At 43.1% G+C, this 12,521-nt stretch overlaps 1 protein-coding gene across 1 annotated transcript; it reads left to right on the forward strand.

The window, feature by feature from the left end:
• The first annotated feature begins 8,167 nt into the window (after nt 1-8,167).
• LOC117538683 (uncharacterized protein K02A2.6-like) lies at nt 8,168-12,276 on the forward strand. Its single transcript, XM_034204565.1, has one exon. It carries the CDS (start codon nt 8,312-8,314, stop codon nt 11,972-11,974), a length of 3,663 nt encoding a protein of 1,220 aa, XP_034060456.1. The 5' UTR covers nt 8,168-8,311; the 3' UTR covers nt 11,975-12,276.
• Nucleotides 12,277-12,521: the final 245 nt, after the last annotated feature.

Here is a 12,521-nt window from a genome sequence, read left to right on the forward strand (position 1 = left end):
AACTCTATTCTTCATCAGCAACATTTGGATGATGAAGGACTACAAACACTCCTGTGCGAAGTGGAAGCCATATTGAATGACCGTCCCATTACAAAAACCTCAGAGGATCCAAATGATCTCGAAACCCCTGACTCCAAATCACATTCTCTTGTTAAAAGGAAACCATCTCTACCACCCGGGCTTTTTGACAAAAATGACTCCTACTCCAAATGACGATGCAAGTTCAATTCCTTGCCAATCTCTTTTGGCACAGATGGATTCAGGAGTATGTACCACTGTTGCAAGAGAGACAACGGTGCCCAAAGGACAAGAGGAACTTTGTCACAGGAGACATTGTCATCGTAGCGGACTCTAATGCCCCTCGCGGATCCTGGCTGTTGGGCAAGGTACTGCAGACCTTTCCAGACAGACAAGGACTTGTGCGGTCGGTTAAAGTCCGGACGAAGTACAACATCCTGGAGCGACCAATCACGAAGATCTGTCTTCTATTGGAAGCTGAATAAAGACTGAAACCCAACTTCTATTATTGGGGTTACCAACCCTATTGGATTATCTACATGAACAATGAACATTATGGATTGAGAATACTGATATGGACTATTCTATTTGGCTGCAATGTTTTGTATGTTGTTGAATTGTTATATTATTATACAGTAACAATTAGGAGCCGGTGTGTTGCAGCCAATTTGATGTATTTTAATATTTGTATATGAAGGTGCTGTGATACTACTGAATTGACCTGGGCATAGGCGGGGACTCAGCCAATTTCAGGGTACAGCCTACTATTTAGGGAGGACACAGGTGCACAGCATTAGGGATTGGGAATCACCAGAGGGAAGCCACACAGTTTTTCAACCGTGCGTGTTTTCGCTTATTTTCTGTTTGTTTTGAGTTAATTTCAGTTTATTTCTTTATCACAGTTAGTTGTTTAGTTATCAGTTAAACACCCGGCTCTTGTTTTGCTGTCATCATCCTGCAATCCAAATAAACATCTTAAATGCACTCAAAGAGAAGACCTGATTTGCTGTCAACACCACGCGTCTGGAAAAGCTTCACACCATATCCCTCACTGGCAAATATTTGTTGTTCGGTTGCCTTTACAACATGTTTTTAAAACATTATCTCTTTTCCACTACACTATCTTGAATATTTTAGTTTTTACATCACTACATTTATCTAACAGCTTTAACATTGTAAAGGTGTCACTTCGGACTCTGGGTAATTATGACAGCATGTCCTACTATTTTGAGACTTTGAACAAACCAGACCTGCATCTATTAATGTAGAAAATAGTCAGCACATTAAACCATTATGAAAGTAATCATCATTAGTTATCTCATTGTTCAAAATGAGCTCCAACTACAACAGTTAAGTCAACTCTTGCATCGGTAATAACAATAAAACAAATGATATAATATAATAGTATAACTTGTGTCTACTTTAAATACTTTAACAACACTTTAATAATTATACTAGCATACTAATACTAAAGTAACATTAACATGTTTAAATGCAGGGCTTTTGCAAGAGAGTATTTCGTATAGTGTAGCATGGTCTACTTGACTTATCTAACCGAAGTGATCGTTACGTTACTTTGCAAACCGTCACCCCCCCCCCCCCCACACACACACACACACACAAAAGGACACGGTAACGTTGTGATTCACTTCAATTAATGATAACTACGGAGCTTGCTAACAGCAAGGCACAAGGCTACTTCACTCATTTAGCTAGCTAATGTAAGATACAAATGCTGTCGAGCCCTCACTGCTTGTAAGATAAAGAGCACAAACTGACTACTTACCCGAGCGGCGAGCCCCACTGTTCTCCGTCATTTTTCTCCCGGGTTGTTGTGATCACATGACTGACAAAGCCGTGCTCTGATAGGCCAGAAGTCGGTTTGATTGCATTAGGACTCGATTGCTTATCCTGTCTGAGTAGCCCGGATGATGCTATATCGCAATTTTATACACCGAATTTTTTGACGTCGAATTTTTTTCACTTGAATTTTTGGGATCTGAATTTGAACATTCGAATTTGTTTTCACTTGAATTTTTACATTTTTATTTCACATAGGTAAATTCGGAGCAAAAACATTTAGATACATGATTTTCAATGTAATTATTTTCAATGCTATACATTCGGTGTCTAATAAAATTCAAATACTTCTGTCTCTTGTTTGCTTCCATATGACGCCATTCTTAAAATGTATAAACGAACATTAGTTGGATTAATATTGATTAGAGTGCACAATAGAAATAAAAATAATTCAGAGAAGAAAAAGAGATATGTTATCTATCAAAACCCAGTTAGATTAACATTCATTGGATTGCACACTTTGTTTTTTTGGATATGTAGCAAATTAACATTTTAAATGGCACTTAATGACTGACATGAAAATGTTTTCAAAAAATGAATAAAACGATTTTTGACCACTTTGTTGTTCAGATATATCACATATTTGTAACTAAATTAAACATTAATTGAAACAAAACACAGTATAGAAGACTGAGGAGTGACTCCCGTGAGGTTCATGTATTTTCTTCACTCTGCTGGGAAACAGCTCTCATGTCAAGAAGCATCAGATCAGATCAGTGCATGCACTGCATCGTCCAATCAGTGAGCGTCTGAGCGATACACAGTAAGGGGGCGGGGCGAGTATCTGAGGATTTCATCGGAGGATGGTCTGGTGGTTCCTCGATTATAGCTCCTCTATTATTGCGAATCGCTCCTCGCTCCTCGGTCCTCCGGCAAAAATAAGGCCGTTGGGACGCTACTCAAGATGGCGCAGACAAATCAACTTCCGGTGAGACCGAGACCGAGGAGCGAGGAAATGAAAAATAAGAGAAGTGTGAAGGGCCCACGGCCACAGCTGCTGCCCTGCCGCAGCGACGGAAATGGAACTGCTGGGAGAAAAACTGACTATCAGAGATGTAACGTTATCTTTGATAATATTTCGTCTCCTCATTTTTCGTCAACGAAAGTAAAGAGAGATTTTGGCATAGTTTTTATTTAGTAAACTACATTTTCGTCTCGTCACTTTTCGTCAACGATATTGCATGATGATTTCGTTACAGTTATTGTTTACTGCCGTCGGTGCCGTCTCGTCATCGTCTCGTTTTCGTCATGGAAAAAAAGGTCGTTGACGAACATATTTCGTCATAGATTTAGTCAACGAAATTAACACTAGTGCAGAGGAGGAGGGCACTGACATCAGAGAGGGTTTGATGCGCTACCTGAATACCTAAATATGCATTGTATTATATTCATTGTATTGCACATAAATACATCTTTTTTTTCCATATAGGCCTACATGTGTTTGTCAAATGTTTTAAACAAAAATGTTGTTATCTGAATTGAATATTTAGTAAATATTTGAATTTCAAGCACCAGTAAGTATACTGCCCCATAATAAGAACATTTGAGGAAATATCAGATCATGAAAAGAAAATCTTTCTAATCAATTAAGCGAATATCAAAGCTAACTATAAACATAAATACTAAAGTGTAAAACACAGCAAAACTATATTCATAAATGGAAGTGTAAAATAGTGTGGACAATTGTAAACATGGATGGAGGCTAAAGTATCCACAACATAAAATAATATTAAAATATAACTTCAATCTTTCTTCTAGACATGTTAAAAGCTTGCTTGAATGGGTTATAGGTTTCTTCTTTTGTTCTCTCGTCTTTGAAATATATAAGGAATGTGTTGTTTGAGTCTAGTAGAACGAGGGTATTACAATTGAGCAATTTCTACTACATGTATTATGTATTTATCATGTATTCTTAATACCATTACAAAATAAACATGTAATAATGTTTTAGAGGAGAACCTCAAGCTAGCAAACTCAATTTATTGCTTTAAATCTCTTAAAACTAACTTTTATCTTATGGCCTTTTTCCTAACTGATGGTGTTTGTTATTGCTTTATAAATTCATTTATGTTTATATCTTCTCTAAATCAAGATTATGTGAATCTGATTTTTTTCTGTTGGGTGCAATTCATTATCAACAAGAGATATGATAAGTCAAAGAAGTACTTTATTGATGGCAGTATACAATAATAAAAAAAATGTGTATCAAAAAGGCATGCCATTAAACAATACAAATAAAAAATGTAAAACTGTATTGCAGCCAGCATAAATATACATGGTATTGTAAAAATAAAAATAAAATGAACATTTTAAAGAAAATAAATAAACAAGAAAGTACAAATGTTGCATTTAAATATTAACTAGATAAAATATATATAATATGTACAATAACTATTAAGGTTATTTGAAGTATCACGGAGGAGACGGGCCACGTCGGCTGCCCAGTCCCCCTAGCACCTCGCCAAGAGTGCGCAGGAAGGCTAGGTTGAAGGTCTCTGCTTGAGCGGCCTCCTCCCTTCTCAAGACGGCCTCCTCCCTTCTCAAGACGGCCTCCTCCCTTCTCAAGACGGCCTCCTCCCTTCTCAAGGCCGCATCCAACTCCCATCTCCGCTCAGCAGACGCTTTGGCCCAGTCCAAGTGCCGTTCCTGCTGGGCCATGTGCTGTTCATGGTGCCGTTCCAGCTGGGCCCGATCCTCTCCTCCTCGTTTCCTCTTGCCTGGGTGACAATAAGATAATAATTAGCAATAAGGAAAAACCACAGGTACAGGTCACAAGGATATAAGAATAACATGTATAAACAGAACAACAGTAAGGTGAACTAAAGAAAGTTCTGGCCCTAGATGTTTACAATGATTGTGAAAGTGAATTACATTATGTCCAGCCTGTTGATAATGAATATACATATATGTATATGATAGGATGTCACACACACACACAACTGTACTAGCTGCTTACTAGCCAATACTTTACTTGTAACAGAGCATTTCCACACAGTGGTATAGCTTATTTTAATAACTGACGATGGATGATCCAAGGTTTATGTGGTTTATGTGTACCTTGTGTTATTATTACATGTTATTGCATTTGTCCAGCAGGGGGCAAACTCACTCTTGGTATTAAAAGAGCCTGTTGTATATGTTCCCATGAGGAAGTCCCGGAAGCATGTTACCAAAGTAAACCAGTTAAATCTACTCTTACGTTGTGGACATACAATTATTGATCACAAGATACAACATATTATTGGCGACGAAGATTAAGAAGAGGATTAAGACAAGGATCAAGACGGGATCAAAGAGGACATGCCGAACGGACTGGTTAGCACCTTACATGCAGGTTTGGGTCGTTAGTGGCAGCTAGCTCAAATTATTAGCAACGTCTGCGGGTGGAGGAGAGGATTCATTGACACACAATGGCAATGATTGGCACGCTGGCACCTTTTGATGCAAAACATCAGAAGTGGGAAGAATACTGTGAGGTATTGGAACAGTTTTTTGAGGCTAATGAAATTGATAATGGAGACAGACAAAGAGCCATATTACATTACATTACATTACATTACATTGCATTTAGCTGACGCTTTTGTCCAAAGCGACTTACAATAAGTACATTCGACCAGGAAGACACAACCTTGAAGAAAACAGAATCATATAAGTATATCAGGTTTCATAGAGCCAAACATTTCAAGTGCTACTCAACTGGCTTTAGGTAATCCAGTCCTTTATTGGTATAAAAGTGCTTCGTTAATCGTTCTAACGCTCGAAGTGGAGTCGAAAGAGATGAGTTTTCAGTTTGCGCCGGAAGATGTGCAAGCTATCTGCCGTCCTGATGTCAATGGGGAGCTCATTCCACCATCTTGGAGCCAGGATAGCAAACCCACGTGTTTTCGCCGATGGGAACTTGGGTCCCCCTCGCAGCGAGGGCGCAACGAGTCGTTTGGCTGATGCAGAGCGTAGTGCACGCGCTGGGGTGTACGGTTTAACCATGTCCTGGATGTAGGAAGGGCCAGATCCATTCGCAGCACGGTAAGCAAGTACCAGTGTCTTGAAGTGGATTCTAGCAGTTACCGGAAGCCAGTGAAGGGAGCGGAGGAGCGGAGTGGTGTGGGAGAATTTAGGAAGGTTGAAAACCAGACGAGCCGCTGCATTCTGGATGAGCTGCAGAGGTCGGATGGCACATGCAGGTAGACCAGCCAGGAGGGAGTTGCAGTAGTCTAGGCGTGAGATGACGAGAGCCTGGACCAGAACCTGAGTCGCTTTCTGAGTCAGCTGGGGACGTATCTTCCTGATGTTGTAAAGCGTGTATCTGCAGCAGCGGGTTGTAGCAGCGATGTTTGCAGTGAAGGACAGGTTGTTATCTAGGGTCACACCCAGATTCCTTGCAGTCTGAGTCGGGGAAACAACTGAGGTGCCGATGTTGATTGTCAGGTCAAGAGTTGGACAATCTTTTCCCGGGAGGAAGAGCAGCTCAGTCTTGTCAAGGTTGAGTTTGAGGTGGTGAGCAGACATCCACTGAGAGATGTCAGCTAGACAAGCAGAGATGCGTGCGACGACCTGGGTCTCTGAGCGGGGAAAGGACAGAATTAATTGGGTGTCGTCAGCGTAGCAGTGGTAAGAAAAACCATGCGGGCTAATGACTGATCCGAGCGAGTTTGTGTACAAGGAGAAGAGGAGGGGACCAAGAACAGAGCCCTGAGGGACCCCCGTAGTTAATTGACAAGGGTCGGACTCAGACCCTCTCCAAATCACCCTGTAGGTACGGTCTTTCAGGTATGAGGTGAGGAGGGAAAGTGCAGAGCCAGAAACTCCAAGTTTTTGGAGAGTGCGAAGGAGGATCTGATGATTCACCGTGTCGAATGCAGCAGACAGGTCCAACAGGATGATGACAGAGGAGAGGGATGCAGTTTTGGCAGTGTGCAGTTCCTCCGTGACAGCAATGAGAGCAGTTTCTGTGGAGTGACCTGCCTTGAAACCAGACTGGTGCGGATCCAGAAGGTTGTTCTGATTGAGATAACAGGAGAGTTGTTTAAAGACAGCGCGTTCAAGTGATTTAGACAGGAACGGGAGGAGAGAGACAGGCCTGTAGTTTATAACATCAGACGGGTTGAGAGTGGGTTTCTTTAGGAGAGGGTTTACTCTTGCCTCCTTGAGACTGTTTGGAAAGTGACCAGAAGTTAGAGAAGTGTTGATGAAATGGGTGAGAAACGGTAGAATATCAGGAGCGATAGTCTGAAGGAGGTTTGAAGGGATAGGGTCCAGAGGACAGGTGGTAGGGCGGGCAGAGGTAATGAGGGTAAGAACCTCACTTGGAGAGAGAGGGGAAAAGGAGGTTAGTGTGTTGGTGGAAGGAAGGTCTGGTGACCCAGCGGTGAGTAAAGGTGAGTCAGAAAAAGAAGAGCGAATATCATTAACCTTTTTTTCAAAGTGGGTAACAAAGTCGCTTGACAGAAGTGAGGAGGGGGGAGGAGCTTTTGGAGGGTCCAAGAGGGTGGAGAAGATGGAAAATAGTTTTTTAGGATTGGAATAGGAAGATTGGATCTTATCTTGAAAGAAAGTGATTTTTGCCTGAGAGATCGAAGCAGAGAAAGAGGAGAGGAGAGCTTGATAGGTTAGGAGGTCGTCACGGTGTTTGGATTTCCACCATTTCCGCTCTGCTGCCCTAAGGACGGTTCTATTAGCACGCAGTGCATCATTTAGCCAGGGAGCCGGAGGGGACTGACGAGCCTGCCGAGATGTCAGAGGACAGAGCGAGTCCAGAGTGGATGAGAGAGTAGAGAGGAGAGTTTCTGCAGCAGAGTTTGGAGGCAGGAGTTGGAACGAGTCAGAGGAAGGGAGGGCTGAGAGCACCGACGAGGCAAAGGTAGAGGGAGAGAGGGAGCGAAGGTTACGGCGGACAAGTGTAGGATGGGAAGAGATTAGTTTGTTATGTTTGGAAAGGGATAGAGAGAATGAAATGAAGAAGTGATCGGATGTGTGGAGCGGGTTTACAGAGAGGTTAGAAGTAGCGCAGTTCCTTGAGAATATGAGATCAAGGACATTGCCAGCTTTATGAGTCGGTGGGGACGGAGAGAGTGAGAAAGCAAAGGCGGTTAACAGAGATGTTAGTTCGTCTATCTTCCCCATCTGGAGGTTGAAGTCTCCGAGAAGTACAGCGGGAGGGCCAGTTTCAGGGATGTGTGAGAGGAGATGATCTAATTCCTCCAAGAAGTCCCCCAAGGCGCCTGGTGGACGGTAGAGAACAACAATATATTAATAAGTGTTGTGGGATCATCAACATACAGCTTTATGAAAAACCTCCTCAGTCCGGATAAGCCCAAGGATAATACTTACACACAACTTGTGGAGCTGCTAAAAAAATCACTTTGACCCAAAGCCGAGTGAAATTGTGCAAAGGTACAAGTTTGACTCCCGCAACCGTGAGCCCAATGAGTCAGTAATGGAATACGTGGCTGAGCTGCGTCGGTTAGCGCAGGATTGCAACTATGGTAACACTTTGCAGCAGAGGTTGAGAGACAGGATCGTCTGTGGAATAAATGAAGATCGGATTCAGAGACGACTCTTATCAGAAGCGGATTTAACATTTGAAAAAGCATTGTCAATTGCTGTGGCGTCAGAGACTGCAAATAAAAATGCACAGGAGATACAAAACCAAGGGGCCACAGCTAAATGCTTCAAAATGGATAAAAAGCCACAGGAGGCTTATGCACACAGAGAACCTACCAAAGAGTGTTACAGATGCAAGGGAACCAAGCATGAAGCAGCAGACTGTAAGTTTAAACAAGAGAAATGTCATGCATGTGGTAAAATAGGACACATTGCCAGAGCTTGTCGTAGTAGATCTACACAGAATGGAAACAGCAACAAAAATGCAGACCCAAAGAGAGAAAGGAGGCAAACCACATATCACCGTTCTCATAAAGTACAAGAGCAACAGAGCCAAAGTGATAGCTCAGAAGAAGATACATTCTTTCTGAATAAGATGAGGTTCAGATTGGGACGCATGAGTGAAGTGCACCTGAGACGAGTAGACCCATACATGGTTGAAGTGAAGCTGGATAGTAAGTTTGTTAACTTTGAAATAGACACTGGCTGTAGTCTCACAATAATGAATGAACAGACATTCCAAAGACTATGGAAAGACACAACAAGTCCATGTTTGAGACCAACCAAAATCCACATCGAGTCTTATACAGGTGACCCTGTTAATGTGGTCGGAGCTGCCATTGTTAGAGTGAAATACAAACATCAAAGGCGGTACCTGCCCCTCATTGTGGTTAAAGGGGAAGGCCCCAGCCTGCTGGGAAGAGGCTGGCTGGAGGAAATACATCTGAGTTGGAAAGAAATCAAGCTCAGACACAAATCCAGAGTCCTGAAACACCTGAAGACAGAGGACAAATCGCTGCAGCAAGTACTGAGCAAACATGAAAATGTCTTCAAAGAGGAGCTTGGCACACTGAAAGGTATGAAAGCTACCATCCATGTAAAGGCTGATTCAGTCCCTCGTTTCTTCCGTCCAAGGTCTGTCCCGTATGCCATGCGCACCAAAGTAGATGAAGAAATAGACAGATTGTTGAAAGAAGGAGTAATCTCACCTGTTAAACATGCAGAATGGGCAGCACCAGTGGTTCCAATACTGAAGCCTGTTGGGACAGTAAGGCTATGTGGAGACTACAAGCTCACTGTAAATACAGTTTCCTCACTTGAACAATACCCCATACCCCGAATGGAAGATCTGTTTTCAGCACTGACAGGAGGAAAACAGTTCACAAAGTTGGACATGAGTCATGCATACCAGCAAATACTCATGGATGATGAATCAAAGAAATACTTAACAGTGAATACGCACAGAGGCTTATTCACATACAACAGACTGCCTTTTGGAGTAGCATCAGCCCCAGCTATATTTCAGAGGACAATGGAAGGTCTCCTGCGAGGCATTCCTTTCGTGGCAGTGGAAGACCATCTGCAGAACCTCGAGACAGTGTTGGCAAAGCTGGAGGAGGCAGGATTGCGTCTGAGAAGGAGCAAGTGCACTTTCCTGGAAGAGGAAGTGGAATATCTGGGACATCGAGTGGACGCACAGGGACTTCACCCTGTGGAAAGGAAAGTCAAAGCCATCATGGAGGCTCCTAACCCCACAAATGTTACTGAACTCAAGTCGTACTTAGGTTTGCTAAATTACTATAACAAATTTCTGCCAAACTTAGCTACACTATTGGCACCACTGCATGAGCTCCTGCGACAAGATGTGCGATGGACATGGCAAAAGAAACAGGAAGATGCTTTTAAAAAATCAAAGGCCCTGTTAAACTCAGCAGAAGTGTTGGTGCATTACTCTGCTGACCGAGAGTTAATTATGTCATGTGATACGTCACCTTACGGGATGGGCGCTGTTTTATCACACGTAATGGACGATGGAACTGAACGTCCTTTGGGGTTCATGTTGCGTACCCTAGCGCCTGCTGAAAAGAATTACTCACAGCTAGACAAAGAAGGCTTAGCAGTTATATTTGGAATCAAGAAATTCCACAAGTACTTGTATGGTCGAACTTTCACCATCTATACAGATCACAAGCCACTGATCTCTATCTTCAACGAAAATAAACCCATTCCACAGATGGGTTCCCCTAGAGTTCAGAGATGGGCGGTGCACCTGAGTGCCTATGAGTATCACATTGTGTACAAACCAGGAAAGAACAACGCTAATGCGGATGCATTAAGCAGACTGCCGCTGTCGGAAGATGTGCGAGAGAGTGAGACCGCAGAACAAGTGCTCATGATTGATCTTCTGGATGACACACTCGTGGACACAGCCAAAATAAAACACTGGACAGCTAAGGATGTAATATTGTCTCAAGTTCATGGTTATGTCCTGTCGGGATGGCCTTCAGTGACTGAGGCTCCTCTCAAGCCGTATCATCAGAGGAGAGAGGAACTGAGTGTGAGGGATGGCTGCGTGCTCTGGGGAGCCAGAGTCATCGTACCAAACAAAGGCAGGGAAAAGATATTGAAAGTACTGCACCAAACACATTCCAGCATGTCAAAGATGAAAGGTCTGGCTAGATCTTATGTATGGTGGCCGGGGATGGACCAGGATGTAGAAAAGGAAGTGCAGTCTTGTGAGGAGTGCCAAAAGCACCACAAGTTACCACCATCAGCACCATTACATCCCTGGGAGTGGCCGGAGTCTCCCTGGACGAGAATTCATGTGGACTATGCAGGTCCTTTCCTGGGAGAGATGTTTCTACTGATAGTGGATGCTCACTCAAAATGGATGGATATTTATCCAGTGAAGTCAGCTACATCTCAGGTGACCATTGAAAAGCTGCGTCAGACTTTCAATGTTTTTGGACTGCCAAAAATGTTGGTGTCAGACAACGGAACCTGTTTTACAAGTACTGAATTTGAGACTTTCATGAAACAAAATGGCATCCGCCATGTGAGGTCAGCACCGTTTCACCCGTCTTCTAATGGGCTGGCAGAGAGGGCGGTCCAAACCTTCAAAGGGGGGATGAAAAAGATGAAAGGTGAAACATTGCAAACTAGACTGTCAAGGTTTCTGTTCAGTTACCGCATCACACCGCACGTGACCACAGGCCTGTCGCCTGCAGAGTTGATGATGTCAAGGAGACTCAGATCTGCACTTGACCTGCTCCTGCCAGATGTGAAAACAAGAGTGCAGCAAAAACAACTAAAACAGAAACAGTCCCATGACACAAACAGGAAACTGAGAAGTTTCACACCTGGGGATAAAGTTTTCATCAGAAACTACTCTTATGGACCTAAATGGATCCCTGCGGTCATCGACAGCTCATCAGGTCCAGTGTCATATACAGTGATAATTGGAAGTGGTAAAGTCGTGAAGCGGCATGTGGATCAAGTAAGAGCCAGATTGACAGACACCGTGTCCTTAGAGCCACTGCTGGACTCCAACAGAGACACTGTGGTTCCAGTGACAATCGAGCAAGAAGGACCTCCTGCAAGTGAGCCAGTGATTCTGTGTACTCCGGTCCCGCCGGACTTGCCTGCTACACCCGTGGTGAGACGATCAGAGCGCGAGAGACAGCCACCTGTATACCTGAAAGACTTAGTTAAATAAATCAAGAGATGTTCAATTAATAGAGCAGCATAATTCTCTGTTCTCACTTTAAGGAAATGTTTAGAATGTTAATCTTTGAAAGTGAAATGATTTATGTCAGTACCTCGAAATGTTGTGTAACGGGAGTATGTTATACCCCCACCTTCGGGAAGTATTGTTAGCTTAAAGGGGGGGAAATGTGGTATCTTACCTTGTGTTATTATTACATGTTATTGCATTTGTCCAGCAGGGGGCAAACTCACTCTTGGTATTAAAAGAGCCTGTTGTATACGTTCCCATGAGGAAGTCCCGGAAGCATGTTACCAAAGTAAACCAGTTAAATCTACTCTTACGTTGTGGACATACAATTATTGATCACAAGATACAACAGTTTAAAAAATAAAAACACAATTCCAGTCGTTTTGCCATTTCTATTTCTTACCTAGAACCACACGCTGCGGTGTCGTGATGGCACTCGGCGGTGGTTGAGTTGGTGTCGGTTCTTCGGCTGGTGTCTGTGGTCGAGTTGGGGTCCGTTCTGGATTCGATGACGATGTTGTGGACGGAA

This window comes from Gymnodraco acuticeps, unplaced genomic scaffold, assembly GCF_902827175.1.
Source record: "Gymnodraco acuticeps unplaced genomic scaffold, fGymAcu1.1, whole genome shotgun sequence".
NCBI classification, from domain to species: domain Eukaryota; kingdom Metazoa; phylum Chordata; class Actinopteri; order Perciformes; family Bathydraconidae; genus Gymnodraco; species Gymnodraco acuticeps.

Excerpts from the sequence above, each read along its gene's own strand:
- LOC117538683 (XM_034204565.1), top strand. The coding sequence starts at position 8,312 with ATGGAATACGTGGCTGAGCTGCGTCGGTTAGCGCAGGATTGCAACTAT.